This window comes from Microtus pennsylvanicus, chromosome 1, assembly GCF_037038515.1.
Source record: "Microtus pennsylvanicus isolate mMicPen1 chromosome 1, mMicPen1.hap1, whole genome shotgun sequence".
Classification (NCBI taxonomy): Eukaryota; Metazoa; Chordata; class Mammalia; order Rodentia; family Cricetidae; genus Microtus; species Microtus pennsylvanicus.
In genome coordinates this window covers 139165498-139182364 of record NC_134579.1, presented here as the reverse complement: position 1 = coordinate 139182364, position 16867 = coordinate 139165498, and the positions used below count along the sequence as shown (strand labels likewise).

General features: G+C 44.8%; 2 protein-coding genes across 10 annotated transcripts in view; one reads left to right on the top strand and one right to left on the bottom strand.

Moving 5' to 3' along the window:
• Positions 1–1951: 1951 nt before the first annotated feature.
• LOC142858778 (protein SET-like) lies at positions 1952–5402 on the top strand. Its single transcript, XM_075988504.1, has one exon. It carries the CDS (start codon positions 3615–3617, stop codon positions 4482–4484), a length of 870 nt encoding a protein of 289 aa, XP_075844619.1. The 5' UTR covers positions 1952–3614; the 3' UTR covers positions 4485–5402.
• Positions 5403–13947: 8545 nt separating this feature from the next.
• The window catches only part of LOC142858703 (cell adhesion molecule CEACAM1-like), a 238812-nt gene continuing 235892 nt past the window's right edge, over positions 13948–16867 (bottom strand). For 4 of the 9 annotated variants that reach the window (XM_075988312.1, XM_075988354.1, XM_075988389.1 and 1 more), the window contains 3 exons: positions 16766–16818; positions 16142–16173; positions 13948–15046 (listed from right to left, as the gene is read on the bottom strand). In XM_075988312.1, coding sequence (XP_075844427.1) covers positions 14927–15046; positions 16142–16173; positions 16766–16818 — 205 coding nt within the window. In that variant the 3' untranslated portion in view covers positions 13948–14926. The remainder of the gene's footprint in view (positions 15047–16141; positions 16174–16765; positions 16819–16867) is intronic. The other 5 variants (XM_075988329.1, XM_075988364.1, XM_075988373.1 and 2 more) reach the window with 2 other exon arrangements.

Sequence of the window (16867 nt, the reverse complement as noted above, 5' to 3'; positions counted from 1 at the left end):
GACCAGCCTGGTCTACAGAGTGAGTTTCAGGACATCCAAGCTTAGGAAGTGAAGGAAACTATCAAAAATAGAAAGATGATGAAGATGTAACTAAACAAAGGGTCCATGTTTCAGTCCCAGTAAGCAGCAGAACTTGGCAGCTTCAGCCATGTGGTTCTGGAGTTAAGGACAGAAGAAAGGAAAGCAACTGAGGCTAGGTGTGTGTTAGGGGTGTCACTGAATGGAGGCTTAGGGAGGCCATTGTGTGAAGTTGTGAAGGTGAAGCCTGGTTTGCTTTGAAGACCCTAAAATGTTAGAAATGCCAGAGCCCTGGGATACCTGCCAAGGAGAACTGTTAACAGCCCAAGAGAGAGAAGTGTGCTGCAGTCAACAAAGCTGGAAGGAGCTGGAGATCTGAAGAGCAGTTTGACACAAGACATGGAGATGCAGAGTTTGGAGTTTGCTCCAGCTGATTTTTGGTCTTGTTTTGGTTCAGTATTTTCTCACTATGCTCCCTTCCCTACATGTTGGAATGGTAATATATATCCTGTGCTATTATATGTTGGAAGTATGTGCTCTGTTTTTGATTTTGATTTTTACAGGCGATTGCAGTTAAGAGATTGCAGGAATCTCAGAAGAGACTTTGAACTTTATGTTAAATATTTTCTCTTTTGGCCAGGAAACCTCTCTGCTGACACAAATAATTAAAAAATGCCCATGTTTAATAGATGATCTTACTCCCAGGTAGCCCCAGGAAAACATGGAGAGGAGAAGAGAGAGAAGGGGAGACCACGTGAAACCTGGAGACCACATGTTCATTCTCTGAGGGGCAGTTTAAATAGCCTGTGGGAGCAGTCTTGACCTTCCCTAAGGAGGGGTTACTGTTTGGTGGGCTTTTTGAAGGTGGAGTTTGGATTGAGGCAACTCCAAGGGGAGGGAGCTTATCCCAGGAACTGGGATGAAGCCCCCAGCCAAACAATCCAGACTTTATAAAAGGGGTGCCAGTGAATTGAGGTGAAGCACCTCAGCCGAATATTTTAGACTCCTTGGATAAAGGGGTACCGGCTTAAGTCTGGCTACTGCCTGTGGACATGGGGCAAGGTGAGAGAGGGGAGAACTGGGAATTGGTGGACTATTCAGGCCTCTAGCCCTAAGTCTGGGGTCCCTCAGGGATCTCACTGGGTCCTCCAAATGTTAAAGAGTTTGTGACCTCTGGAGAAAAGACCATAAACTCAATTTAATTATAATTAAAGATTATTGATTTGCTGCTAGCAGGATAAACAGTCTCTGAGCCAAAATTGACATTGCCATGAGAAGGGGGGTGAGGGAAGGATTTTTAAAGGTGAAAGCCAGAAGAAGATCTTCAAAATCTACTCAAGCAAACAAAAATTGATCTTTTCTGTCAAGTGCTTAAGGCAACTCAAAACAATCTTTTGTTATCTGTGTAAGCAAGTAGTCATATCATAACAAGTAATCATTTTTGGGTGAGGGTCACTGAGTCAGGGTTACAAAGTATCTTATAGGGAATGTATCTTATAGGGACTGGAGTCAGAGACTAAAGGCTAGTGGGTATCAAGATGGATGTCTGTTATAAAATGGAGTTTCTTTAAGTTGTCACAAGGCAGCCAAAGTAGTCAACTGAGGAGCAAGGCTTAAGTGTTCTATGTAGGATAGTGAAGGTACAATGGTCTTTTCATCATTGTCATCATCATCATCATAATTATTATTATTTTGAAGACAGGGTTTCTCTGTATAGTTCTAGCTGTCCTGGTACTCGCTCTAGAGACTATCTGGCCTTGAACTCAAAGATCTGCCTGCCTCTGCCTCCCTAGTGCTGGGATTAAAGGTGTGTGCTGCCATTCCTATCTTTTTTTAAAAAAATATTTATTTATTTATTATGTATACAATATTCTGTCTGTGTGTATGCCTGCAGGCCAGAAGAGGGCCTAAGAGTCTGTGCTTATTGGTCTTCTTGATCTTGTTTGCAGCAACTCCAAGCATAGACAACTCTGTGTTCCTTCTGGGCTCCAACTCTGGGACAAAGCTTTCACCACCCAGCCCAGACTGTGAAGAAGGACTGGCATGCTTCATGAGACTTTGATCTTTAAACAAATCATGTCCAGGCTGCCCTTTGAGTACAATTTCTCCAGTATCTATTTCTGCTTTGTGGATTCCCATCTGCCACCTTTTTCACAGCAAAGAGCTCCTACACTCTCAGAGTTGAGCATATAGCCTTGCCTTATCATATCGGTGATAACTTGAGGGGAAACGAGTAAAAGGAATTCTTCAGAGATCTGAGTTTTCTTCTGTTCCTGTTAGTTAATGATCTGCCAGTAATCCCTACTCTTGTGGAGATCAGGACTATGTTTCATCACGTGCCTAAAGGCTCAGGCCAGAGGGCATGTTGTACACAGGGGAACTTATCTCTGACCTCCTTTGCTTCATCTTTAAAGTCTAACAGTTTGTGGTTTTGTATCTTCCCAGTTCTCAGTCTCTGCGTTGTTATATTTCTCCATTTCTAGTCTTGGGGGTAAATGAGAATGTCTTCCATTAGGGAGAAAGAAACCTTGGAGTTTACACAACAAAATTTCACAGGAAGCTGCTGCCCCCCACGCCTGCTCATTGCATTTCCTTCTCCTCTCCAGTCATTTCTCAACTTCCAGAGTAGCATAGTGTGGTGTCATCTGATAATCCAATATGTTTGGAGGGTTTCCTCAGGCTTGAACCTCCACACTCTGGCAGATGTATTGCCCACTTATGTCTTTTGTAGAGCTGGTTACAACTCCTGATGTGAGTGGGACCAGTGATCTAGAAATCTGCCTCTCCTCCATCTCCATTGACTGATTTTTCTTTGAGTGTGTATATGTGCATTCCTGTGTGAGTTTATGTGTACCACATTTGTGCAGGTGCCTACAGGGTCCAGAAGAGACCATGAGACCCCATGGAAATGGAGCTACAGGCAGTTATGATTTACCATGTAGGTTCTGGGAGCTGAACTCGGTCCTCTGAAAGAGCTGCTAGTACTCTTACTGCTGCGCCATCTCTTCAGCCCAGATGTAGATGATGTCTAAAAATTTTAAAACCCTTTCATTTATTTGGCAGCATTTTACCTAGGAAGAGCAAGAAACCTTCCAGGGAAGGGAGCAGAGAGCACAGCTAGTCAGTGGGCATCCCTGGTGCACAGTAACTAGACCAGGAAGGATGGGAAAGGAAGCTCCAAATGGCAGGACCGGAGCAGATAACTGACAATAAAGAGGTTGTGAGTTGGCTGTTGGTAGATCCTCCCTTGCCACCTGGAAAGGGAGTTGCCACCAGGCTCTCTTATGGGTATGACTTAGGCCAGGTTCTGGGAATATAGAGACAAATCAAATATCGTCTCTACAGGGTTGACCAGATGGCTGAGTGGGTAAAGATGCTCATTGTACAAACCTAATGGCCTGATTGTGATGTCCAGGATGTCTGTAAAGGTGAAAAGGGAAAACCAAAGTTTTTCTCCGACCTCCACATGTGCTCTGTGGCATGTAGCCTTCCCCCTTTGATAAAGTCTTCCTTAAAAATGTAGTTTCTGTAGTTCCTGCGAGTTTCTTCCTGCTCTCTGCAGCTAGCCTCTGGCCTCTAGCCACTTCCCTCGTGTCATGGCCCCTAAACGGCAATCTGCGCTTCTGCCTCAGTCCAAGAAACCCAAATCGGCTCCATCCCCGAAACTGGAGGACAAGTCTGCCTCTCCCGGCCTGCCGAAGGGAGAAAAAGAACAGCAAGAAGCAATTGAACACATTGACGAAGTACAAAATGAAATAGACAGACTTAATGAACAAGCAAGTGAGGAAATACTAAAAGTAGAACAAAAATATAATAAACTCCGCCAACCGTTTTTTCAGAAGAGGTCAGAATTGATCGCTAAAATCCCAAATTTTTGGGTAACCACATTTGTCAACCATCCACAAGTGTCTGCACTGCTTGAGGAGGAAGACGAAGAGGCTCTGCATTATTTAACCAGAGTTGAAGTAACAGAATTTGAAGACATTAAATCAGGTTACAGAATAGATTCTTATTTTGATGAAAATCCCTACTTCGAAAATAAAGTTCTCTCCAAAGAATTTCATCTGAATGAGAGTGGTGACCCATCCTCAAAGTCCACTGAAATCAAATGGAAATCTGGAAAGGATTTGACAAAACGCTCGAGTCAAACACAGAATAAGGCCAGCAGGAAGAGACAACACGAAGAGCCAGAGAGCTTCTTTACCTGGTTTACTGACCACTCTGATTCAGGTGCAGATGAGTTAGGAGAAGTCATCAAAGATGACATTTGGCCAAACCCCTTGCAGTACTATTTGGTTCCTGATATGGACTATGAAGAGGGAGAGGCAGAAGATGATGACGATGATGATGAAGAAGAAGAAGGTTTGGAAGATATTGATGAAGAAGGAGATGAAGGTGAAGAAGATGAAGATGAAGATGATGATGAAGGGGAAGAAGGAGAGGAGGATGAAGGCGAGGATGACTAGCAGAGAAGACTGATGGATTCCGACTCTTTTTTATTTTCTTTTCATTAAATTTCTCCAGTCCCTGGGAGCAAGTTGCAGTCATTTCCCTCCCATCCCCAATCCCTCTTGTGCTCAGTCGTCCTGTTTCTGAGGTCTCACTTCTCAATACCATGGTTCTCAACTTATTTTTGGGGAATTGTCTTGAGCAAAATACAATGGGAAAAGGAAAAAAAAGTAGTTTCTGCAAATTTTTAGTCTAACAAAGGAAATATGCAACAAATAAATGAGTTGAGGTTTTCAAAACATGTGGTAGGTATTATTCTGGGTAGAGATGACAGTTGCATTGGTGATAGGTAACACTTATTATCCACAAACTATCTTCTAAGCATTTGCACAATGATTAACTTCTTGACTTTTGACACCATCCACCTTAAGTATAGACTGCTATGGTTCCTACTTCATATAGAGAATCCGAGGAGCAGAGATGTACAGAACCTGGTTGAGGGCTCCCAGCAGCTGGGACTCAGGAACGGAAATCCAGCCCAGATGGTCGGACTCTGTGACCTGTGCGTGTCACCAATGTGGCTGCAGTAAGTCATGCAAAGGGCGGAGTGGCGCCATTTCTGCCCCGCCTGTCTGCACTTTGGCCTGGGATGTCTGTAAAGGCCCTGGTTGAAGGGGACTGCAGTGATGCCTTCCTCTTCACCTGTCCCAGGTCACTTGCTGTCCTGGAGGCTTGCATAGCATAGTACTTTTGTTTGTTAGGACGCCTGACTGTTTTGTCAGCTTTTAGAGAGCAGGGACTTACAACTGTCTGGAAAACTTCAAGTAGTTCTAAATGATGTTACATTTACTCATGGCTCGCTTCATCAGTCACTGATTCAGGCCAAGCTTGTTTTCCTCATTTACCTTCTCTTTGTGTTCCCCTACACTATTTAAAAAAAAAATCAGGATTAAAAAAATTTATCTATTGATATGGATATGAGTTTTTTGTTTGCATGGACATCTGTGTACCCTGTGTGTGCTCAGTGTCTACGGAGTTCAGGATTGGGTGTCAGATTCCTTAGAACTGTCTGGGGTTACAGACAATTTTGAGCCTCTTTGTGGTTTGGGGAACTGAATCCAGGTCCTCTTTCAGAGCAGCCAGTGCTTTTCTTTTTTCAGATAGGAGCTCACTAGCTGGCATGGAACTCACTCCATAGACCAGGCTGGGCTTTAACTCACAGAGACCACCTCTCCTCTCCCCTCCTTTCTCCTCTCCTCCCTTCCCTCCCCTCTCCTTTCTCCCTCCCTCCCTTCTTTCTTTCTTCCTTTCTTTCCCTGCCTCCCTTTCTCCCTCATTCCCTTCGTCTCTCCCTCCCTCCATTTTTCTTTATTATTTCTTCTTTTTTTTTTATTGAGACAGGATCTCTCCTTGAACTTGTAACTCTCCTGTTCCCCTAGACTGACTTATCAGTGAGACCTGCAATTCGCTTGTCTCTACCTCTCCAGCAGAGTTATCACAGCCACTGATGTCCAGCTTTTGACATGAGAACGAACTTGGGTCCCCGTGCTCACATGGCAAGTGGTACTCACTCACTCACTGAGCTATCACTGAGCTCATCTTACTGTGTTTGTTGCGGTGATGTGGACCAAACTAAGTCTTTGTTTTGCTAAGTGAGTGCCCTGCCCCCAGGATGCCTTTCAACCTATTACAGCTTTAGTTTTTCAGGGTTAGTTTAAATGCTTGCTGTGAACGGTGTCTTGATCTTCCTTACAGGGAATATTTGTCAGATCTTTTCACAGGGTGACAGGAAAGGAGTTCTCTTGCCTTCCTTCTTCTCTTTCTGCTAAGTGTTTGTATGGTGTGTGTGTGTGTGTGTCTGCGCTTGTGTGTAGGTGAACTCATCTGTGTGTGCATGTGTAGAGGCCAAAGATTGGCCCGAGTGTCTTTCTACACCTTAAAATGTTTTTAAAGGTTTATTTTTATTTGTATGTGCATGCGTGTTTTCCCTGTATGTCTGCATGTGTATCACGTGCGTGCCTGGTGCTTGCAGAGGTCAGAAGAGGGCATCATTATCCCTGAAACTAGAGAGATAGATGGTTATGAGCTACCATATGGGGGCTGGGAGTCAAACCTGGTCCTCTGCTAAGTAATAAGTGCTTTCACCATGGAACCATATGTCATGTGTAACTCACCACGGGTGTATGGATTCACATGGCTCTGTGAAATGAAGATTAGAGACACATGAGAACTAACTTAGCCTCTGTGGCTGCAGGAGGCTCAGTCTCTGTGAACTGAAGCACTTTCCCATGCCTCTTGGCGTCTTTATTTTTTCCTATCTTTACACTTTAGCTAGTAGATTTCCATATCTCAAAACAAACTGAATGAGGTTTCCGAACATACAATGCCAGGTGCAAATTGGTTTTCCAGGTTTTCTCTAAACCAAGTTTTGCATGTGAGTTGTATCCATGGGAAACTCACAGACAAGATTCACAAAGGGCAAGAAAAGGTAACACGAAGGATGGATAGGGGCTGAGTGAAGACTCTGGAGTCAGGCCAGGTATAGCATCTCTCCAGCTCCTGCACCTTACACACAGGGTCTTTCAGTGAGCCCAGAGGTCACTGTTTCAGTCAGACTGTCTGACCAGTGGGACCCTTGGATCTGCCTGTCTCTGCCTTCTTCCCTCCCTCCTGCCTGGGTTACAGGTGCATGGGATCTGAACTCAGGACCTAATGCTTGCATGGCAGGCAGGCACTTTACAGACTGAGCTGTCTCTCTCATAACTGAAAGTCATTAACCTAAGAAATCCTAACTGTTTGAGAATATGTTTAATTGTATTTGAATATTGCACAATGTATCAAAACATCATATGGTACTCCATTATTTTGTACAGTTTTATGTCTTTGTATCAATTAAAAACAAATTTCATTTAAGAGAGGCCATGAGTTTGAGAGTGAACTGGGGGGGATTGTTTGATTACATTTTGATTTTTAAAAATTGCAAATATTTACATAAAATATTTAATAAAGAAAAACAAGAGTAATAAAAGTAATCAAAACAATTTGCCAACACTTTGATTTTGTATCTCCTGAGCTATGATGAGAATAAGCTCAGTTGTTAGGGTTGGGTTTACTCAATGGTAGAGCACTAACCTATCAGATGTGCAGTCTTGTGTCCTAGCTCTGGCACTGTGAGTGTAACATACACTCGTGTATACACAGACTCTGCTTAAGTCTACAGGTTAGTTTGTTTTTTGAGAGAGTGTTTTGCCATGGCTTGGTTTTCACTATGTAGATAAAGATGGTCTGGTACTTTTGGTAATCCTCCTGCATCAGCCTCTCAAATACTGGGATCACAAATGAATACTCCTACATCAGGCTGTATACATCACTCAGTTGTTTGACTTCTTTGCCCGATTTTTCAGATCATCACCCTGAAAGAGCTCCTTCAGAGCAGGGCTGTGCACGAGGTGCTGCACAGAATCCTTAGCTGGCCCCTATGCCCAAAACTAGAATGTTGTTCAACTCCCACCTCCTGCCCATGATTACATTAACTGTGGTGGTCAGGATTTAGAAGATGTATTTTTGGGTATAAATCAGCTGATTTTGTTTAATTTAGAAGAGATGGCCTGTGTGGATATAATCTACTGACATAAACTATCCTTTGCTTAAATGGAGGTGATCATAGGCCAAGCAAGCAAGACCTTGGATGGGTTTCCACCTGTCAGGGAAAGACAACTCACTCTCTGAACTGGTGACTAACAAGTGTTTAAGCATCTACACATGGAAGATACTGCGGACACTATGTAGCACAGTGGGTAGATGGTCAGCCTGGCATACCAGAGACCCTGAGTTCGATCCCCAGGACTATCTCAAATAAGGCAGAGGCGGTACACAGACCTGTAATCTTAGCTCTTCCAGAGATGGTAGCCGGATGTTAAGGAATCAGGCACACCTGGTCTTTAAATAATAAAAGGAAACTTTGATCTAAATATGATAATTTATTACACAGCAGTAGAATGTGAGTATTGGTGTTTGTATCTGATAGATTGAATTAGGTACACATTTTATCACTAAAAACTGAGACAAGGGCTGGAGAGATGGCTTAGCCATTCAGTGTACAGATACAAACTTCTCTCCCAGAGAACTGCAGTTTGGTTTCCAGGACCCATATGAAGTAGCTCACAGCAGCCTGTAACTCCAGATCCAGGGGATGTGAGATTCCTGATCTCTGAAGGCTCCTGCACTCACGTGCACATATTCCCCACCCCTATCCAGCACATATATACATAATAAAATTGAGATAAAGGACCATCAAGTCTGATGACCTGAGTGGATCCCTGGAGCTCTTGTGGTGGAAAGAGTTCTGAGTCTCACAGCTGTTCTCTGGCCTCCACATTAATGGGATGGCATTGTCTCCCTCCAATATAAATATGTTCATAGAAAAATAAGATAAAATTCAAATCTGTTCATGTGCACCTTTGTCTTGGTGCTGGCCTCAGTCTCCAATGCTTCATCATGTCAATCCTGCATCCTCTCTTGGGGCTACTCTCCAGTCTATGCATTTCTTTTGTTTGTTTTGTTTTGTTTTCTGTCAAGGGCCTTGCTGTGTAGCCTAAGCTGGTCCCAAACTCTAGGGCTCAAGCCACCCTGCTGTATTGCATTAGCCTCCTCACTAACCACCATGTCAGCTTACACCCCGAGTTTTGGTAACTGTGAAATTGACACCTGAATTATGGTGTCTGATTTCACTCCCAAATCACTTTAAACACCTTTGCAGTATATTTCACTTTCAAGTGTCAATTCTTTTTAAAAATAATAAAAAATTATATGTGTATGCGTGTTTTGTCTGCATGTTCTCCTGTGTACTGCACCACTATGTGCCTTGGTGCCCAAGGAATCTAGAAGAGTCTTGCTTCCCTAGAACAGGAATTACAGATGGCTGTGAGCCACCATGTGGGTGCTGGGAATGGAACATGGGTACTTTGGAAGAACAACCAGAGCCATTAACCCGCACTATATTGTCGGCCCCCCAAGTGTGAATTCTTAGCACTATAAATCAGAATTAAGTACTCTTGGCAATTTGAATGTCATCACGTGCTCTTTGTGTGTGTGACTTGCTGTGCATGGCGGCAATAAGGTTAAAATTTATCTTAAAAGACTTATTTTAAGTGTGTGTGTGTGTGTGTGTGTGTGTGTGTGTGTGTGTGTGTATGCAATACATGTGTGCACACATACACAGAGGCCAGAATGTTTCATTCTCTGGTACTAAAGTCACAGGTGGTTGTGAGCCACCCCCACATATGTTGGGAACCTCTTTGCTAGAGCAGCAAGTATTCTTAATTCTGGAGCCATCTCACCACTTCTGCATCTTCTGTTTCTTGAGATGGGGTTCCACTCTGTTTAGGATGACTTAGACCTTCTGGGCTCAAGTGCTGAGGTGTGTGCCTCAGTACCCATCAGGATTCATAATTTCATTTTACACCGTTATCCCTTAACAGTAGCTGAGAATTTTATTCTGTGGACATATGATGATCTGTTCAGTTTCTCTGTTCATGGAGTTTTAAAATTATGGGTTGTTATGAATTATGATGCTGTGAACATTCATGTACAACTCTTTGTGTGCCTGTTTATGTATCTTTTGATAAATATCTCATGATCCAGTGAGATGCCTGGATTGAAGAAGTGTGTGTTTGACTTTATGAGAACTTATCAAACTTTCCTCCAGAGTGCTTGTACCAGTGTGCACTCCTAGCGCCACGAGTGTGCTAGTCATTCCCATGCTCACAGCCCTGGTACTGTCAGTCTTTTAAAAGGTAGCTATTTGTCAGCCATGTCTTCCTGAGGACCTTTCTCTTTGCACCTTGCAGAAACAGCTCACTACATGCCCGTCACACTGAGTTCTCTCTCAGCCTCTAATGTCTCCGTCTTCTCTGTGCTTCAGGTCACTGTTTCCTGACGTGTAGGATGTGGGAATCGCACAGGAGTTTTCCAGAATTCCCAAGCCCAAGTCCCATGAACATGCTGTCTCTTCTTCCCTAGGATGGAATATAGGTTCATGCAAGTTGAGAAATTCCCTCAATGATGTATAGCCCTAACCAAAGCCATTGCCCAGCTTCTACTTACTCCAGCAGGGGCTCTTGACCACTGTCACAGTTTCTCTTCCCATTGCTGTGCTAAGACAGAAAAGCGACTTTGGTATTTATTCAGACTCACACTTGAGGGGTACAGTCCATCATGGAGGGAGCTAAGGTGGCAGGAACTTGAATCACCCGGTCACATCACATCCACACTCAGGGAACAGAGAATGAGGAATGCATGCTGTTACTCAGCTCCATCTCTCCACACACACAGTGCAGGGCACACTGCACAGGGAATGGGCCCCTCACAAGTAATTTAATTTACCCATGTCAATTTCTGTAACGAGACAATCCTCACAGACACTCTCGTAGGTTAGCCTTCATAGATGACCTCACAGGTGTGCCTGGGGGCTTGTCTCCTAGGTGACTCTAGATTCTCTCAGGATGACAGTTGACCCTGACCACCACAACTACCCAATAATGGCATTGGCAGATTTAACGTTACCAGTGTTTGCATTCCCTTGCAGATCAATTCAATCTGAATGGGGCCTGGGCATATCTAACTATTCCTCAGGGATTCCAACATATATCCATATTTTCCCGATTTCCATTGGATTTCTCTGTATTCTCCCTCTATGTTTTGGGGATCAAAGACAGAGCCTCACGCTCCTGGGCAAGTGCTGTGTTCCTGCACTGTGCCTCAGCCCTTATTTCTCTGTGTACGTGTGGTATTTGTCCCTTTCAAATTTTGTTTTATTTTCTGTGTCTTCTGAATTAGGGATTTTTGTTTCCTAGAGAAAGGACCACATCTGAGAAGATAGAGATTTTCTGTACCTTTCAGGAATACCTAAGTTAGTCACCAGGAAAACATTGTCTACCACACAGTTGTGTCCTTCCTGAATCTGATGTCCTCACTTGAATGCTCTAGTGTTTGATCTGTCTGAAGTTGCTTATGATGAAGGGTGACTGCAATGAATGTAATGGAGAAATCGTGCTGCTTTGTGTCCATTTGTAGGCATAGCATAGGAACTAAGATTTATATGATTACATATGGTATAGGCACAGGAATGTGTCAGAGACACATCTGATGAGAATTGAGAATGGTGAAGAAGTAAGAATATCCTTGACATATAACATATGTGTAGGTGAAAAAAATATTAAAAAATACATTAAGGGGGCTTTAAGGTCTGGTGCTCATGCCTTTAATCTTAACACTTGAGAGGCAGAGGCAGGCAGATCTTTGTGAGTTTAAGGCCAGCCTGGTGTACATAGTGAGTTCCAGATCAGCCAGAGCTACACAGGGAGACTCTGTTTCAAAAACAAACAAACAAACACTCAAAATAAGTCTAAAACAAAGAAATCAATGTGCTGAGGGTGATGAGCTCTTTGTATAAGTATTTATTAGGAGACAGGCACCATGAGTTCCAGGAAGAGATAGGGGCTTGAGATACACATGCCAGAGCCATTTGCAGACGCCTTTGGAGCTGAGCAAGGGGTGGGCACACGAAGTGTCTGAGGCCTGACTTGTGTCAGAATGCTGTGTGTTGGTGGTGGATGCAAAACAAATGACCCAAAAAGAAGAGTTGCTTGTGGTTGTAGATGGTGTGAGGGTGACATAGCCCTTTGGATCCAAGAAGCGGCAGTGGTTTCCTGGTGTTTCCAGCATCTTGGGTATGGAAATGGGACAGGGGAAGGGCCGGCCACACATGCATTGTCATTGTTTGCCAGGGAGGAAGAGGAGATGCCAGGGTAGCACTTGATGGAATTACTACACGGATCTTATTCAGGTCAGAGGTTTAAGAGGACAGGCAGGAAATTAACAACGAGAAAGGGACAGGAAGTGCTGGAGACAGTTCAGTGTGAGGCAACATGTGGAGATTTCTGAGCTGAAAGCTGCATTGCTGCCTATGAGTGGCTGGAGGTACTTGGGTTGGAGGAATTGTTTACTGTGATGGAAGGACTAGAGAGGCTCTTTGTTCCTGTAATCCCTCCTCTCTTAGAGGACTGTAAACAGCTCTTTCTGGGCAGCTCAGGGCTTGGCTTGTTGCTTGCACGTATACTTTGTCAATAAATGTGCAGTGCATTTAGCTAATTCCTAGACAACTACGTCAGAGAGCTACTGTACACTACTCAGCAGTAGGCTCACTCTGACCCCCGATCCAGCAGTTGTCGTCTTCTACATGTAAGGAAGACATTGTCTACGTGGTACCAGGTAGGGATGTATCTCAGTGTAGAGCATTTGCCTAGTGCATGCAAGACCCTAGCATCCACCCTAAGCATGGAAAAGCAGAAACAAACAAAATACAGAAAAACCCACAAAGTAGCATTAGTGATATGTGATATTTTATTTTGAACATAGGGGAAATTTACAAATACCTCTGATTTGGCGTTAGCCAGGCAAATTTAAATAACTCAGAATAGAACTAATGAAGGAAAATATACACAGAATTTCTTTGAGCTGGAAGTCCCTGAGAGAAATCCCCGAATACAATAACTCCAGAATAACTGTCTTGGAAGGCCGGTTAGGCACGGCATGAGAACAAACACTTATTATCCAATAAAACCCTTGATTAGCAGGCATAGGTAGGTGTACGTCTTGAAGAGAGGATCCCTGAGAGCACATTGGCCTTTCCTTCTCCTGTTGCTGGGATTCATCCCAGGTGGGAAAAGTAGGTTTCTGAGGCTGTTGAAAGCCCAGGGCTGGGAAAGAGCCCCCTGCAAGTGTCCCACATTCCCAGGGGAGCACCAGTGCACTGCTCTCTAGGATGTAAACAATGCCTTCAGCTTGAGTGTCTGTGTTCCTTTAGGGCACATTCATGTGGACCAGACACACCATAGCAGAGGCCAAGGATTCCTGAGAGTGCAGGGCAGTCAGGGAATGCACACGCCGCTGCGCCTGCTGGCCCTGTGATATTGAAGCCTGTTTAGGCCACATGCTAAAACTCTGTCTCAAAAAAAAAAAAGTCAAAAAAAAGAAGCCAAAGAAAGGTCAAACTGTGCAAGGCAGAAACACTGTGGAAGGGTACTTGGAGGCTGGTCCTGGATCTCCAGGAGCGGGGTGGGAATGACGAAAGCCTGTTGTTGTTGAAGCCGAGGACAGTTTTTGTTAGAGTTTAAAAGCAAAACAGCAAGGCAGACAAGCTGGAAATCTCAGCATCAACATGGAGAGGGGTTGGAGTGGAGGAGGAATGGCTGGCTTGTGAGTCAGACAAGAGTTCAGCTGGCAGCTGCACAGGATGGGGGCAGGAGAGCTCCAGGGAGAGAGCAAGGAAGCCCAAAGTGTCAGAGAAATATTGTGTAGGCTCTGGCCAGTGTCCAACAATAAAGGTGAAGACACGGAGAAAGGAAATGTCAGGCTTTTCTGAGGAATTCAGGGAAGTAGGAGGCTTAGATTGACACTAGGCTGTGGTTGTGCACGTGATTTGTCTTGTTATTCTTTTATTTATTTTTGGTTTGGAACTCTCAATCAAAAGGGCTTGAAAGGCCAAGTGAGCCAGAGGTGCAGTGGCTTCTTGCTCCTAAGGCAGACCTATCAGCTCACACACTGAGCCAAGTCAGCAGTTACAAAAATTGAAATAGTGGGTTGTCTTACAGTGAAGAAAACTCCAGTACCTCCAAACATGGCTTATTTTAAAACAATCTCAATGCTCCACACAGGGTATCTTTCTGTTCTGTTTTCAGATTCCAGGAGACCATCAGTTCACCAGGGCTGCTTTTCTGGACTCCTTGCTGGTAGAGGCTAGAGATGCTGTCTTTGCACCTGCCCTCTGTGTTAGCAATGGCAGTGGATGCTGCCAAAGAGCTTTGCTAGCTGCTTTGAGTGGGTTTTCTGGAGAAAGGCTCAGAGGTGGGCTCAGGTGTAAATGCACAACATACAGAGACCCTGATGCCACAGCCAGGAAAGCATGACGGTTGTCGGCGTGGAGATTTCCTGAGACCTCTGGCTGAGCCTTGATCTTCCTGTGTATGATGGCTTCACATTGGGCTTTAAAGACACAGGAATGCCCATTTCCTGCTTGTCCTTTGTTTTTTGGCATAAGCACTTAGGTGACGTCCAGGGTTATGGGAATTCAAGTCAGACTGTGCTAGGACAGGACTGGAGCTGGGGAGAATGACTGTGCTCTGAATAGGTCAATTTAATACAAGCCATGGCTAGGGGAGTGAAGGGTGAGCAGCTTTGATGCCCTTTTCTCAGCCAAGTTTCAATTCCAAGAAAGGTTGGGTTTCCCGTAGGCTCCAGAATACATTGTTTTTTCTATTGATACTGAAGAGGCTGCCGCCTGGAGCTGTATGTGTGCGCATACACACATGTGTTTCCTCATCTCATGGTACAGAGATCTCCTAGTGAGGATGAAATTCTGGAAATGCATCATTGGTGCAGCCAGCATGACAGGCCATGATCACTTCTTTTTTACTTCTGAATAAACTGTTTCTGTGGCTCTTGGAGATGGGGAGGCTGAAGTTGATGGTTTGGGTGTCTGGCCGTTGATGTTCAGGACGGTGTATTCCACGTGATCCACCTGAAAGTATGAGTGTTGGTCAGTGACATCAGTCCCGCAGGGCAGAGCCTCACCTTGCTGGTGATCCAGCCCCACTGTGCTGTGGCCTCTGTGCCGGGTGAGCCATGGGAGAGGACACTTGTCACTCACTGTCTGACAGTCTGATGTGTGGTCACTAGAGGAGACAGGCTGAAGAACAGGGTGAGACAGCCATGGGGACAGAGGCGGAATCAACAGAGACATCCAGATGGGCCACAGAACAGAGAGCGAGGGTATGGACCATCCTGACCGCCACTGCTATTTGTTGGGAAGTGACTGCAAAGTGTGTTTGTGGGGTGGGGGTAGTTGTGAAGTAACTTAGCTTGCCTGCTGCTTACGAGTGTGTTCAACCTGTGAGAGTTCACACTGTGAAAGTGTCCTTATGATTTAAAGCACTCTTCAGTCTATGCCTGTACTTGGTTGAAAGGCTACAATGATAAAAGTTTGGTAAAATTGTTATATAAGAAAGAAACAGGGTCTCAAACCCATTAGAATGGAATCCATCCTTTTTATGGTCAGAGCAGGTTCAGATCGGAAGAGAAAGATGCGCTGTTGTCTCTGTGTGCACAGTGCTGTGCATGTGTCAACTCATTTATTCCCTTGAGTCTCTTTTCTGAGGTGGGCAGAATGCCCGTTTCACAGGTGACAAGACAGAGGATCAAAACGTTCAAGTTCCTTGTCAAGGGCCACAGAATACAAGGAGTCATGGTCAGGAATTAAGCACAGGGCGGGGATTTTTCCAAACACACACTCTTGCATTAGACTCTTGGGGCTCATTAACCAATCTTTGCTGCAGCCCTAAGGAATGCAGACCCAAGCTGAATTTCACAGTTATGTCTCCAAGAATACCTCATTCTCAGCTTGGTGTGGTGGCATGCATTTGCCATCCCAGTGCATGAGAGGCTAAGGCAGGAGGATGGTCACGAGCTCAAGGCCAGCCTGGGTTACATAGTTCAAGGGCTGTTCAGTGAGACCCTCTCTCAACAAAGAAGCACACAAACCGAAACAATACAGACAGCGCACATTCTTCAGAGACATTTCCATGAGCACACAGCCAGTGAAAGTGGCAGTGCTTACCTTGTTAGGAGAGTTGTCAGAGGGGCCCGGATCTAGGGGAGCAAGAGAGAGTTGTCAGTGCACAGAAGTGCAAAGCTGACTGAAGGTTCCCTGACTTTTGCCAGGTGGCAGGGGTTGCAGGGGGAGGTGGCCATGGTCAGTTCAGGAATTAGCTTCCCTCAGAGGCTGCTCAGACCCACTGTGTTAGTATCAGAGGAGGAGCAGGATGGAGCCTTTTGTTTGCCCAGTTCACAGGATGCCCAGAGGTGATTCTCAGCAGCATGCGCCAGTGGCAAGGGAAACATAGAGGCCACAGCACCCAGATATTCCATAAGACCAAAAAAGTCTCCCCAAAGGAGATGTCTACGTCTATAATCGAGGCAGGAAGGAAGGCATCAGGATACCCCTGGAAATGTGACTTCTTTAGTCCTTCCTAGTCTGGTGGAATGAGCTTCTCAGGGCTCTCTCAGGCAACTCCTCTGTAGTTAGGAAGGGTATGATTTATGGGATCCTCAGTGCAGGGAAGTGCAGATCCCTTCTGCAAACATGCAGAAAGGAAGGTGTGGTCTTTGAGCCCAGGATCCCCTGTCAGAGCAGGACATGTGGCAGAAAGCCAGTTCTCATTCTGTGAGTGGCTTTACTTACTGTGGTTGGAGGCTGAGGGTTTGTGCTCTGTAAGATCGCGCTGGTCAGTTCTCCTAAATAAATATCAGACACTGTAACCACTCTTCCCACACAAGGGGCCTT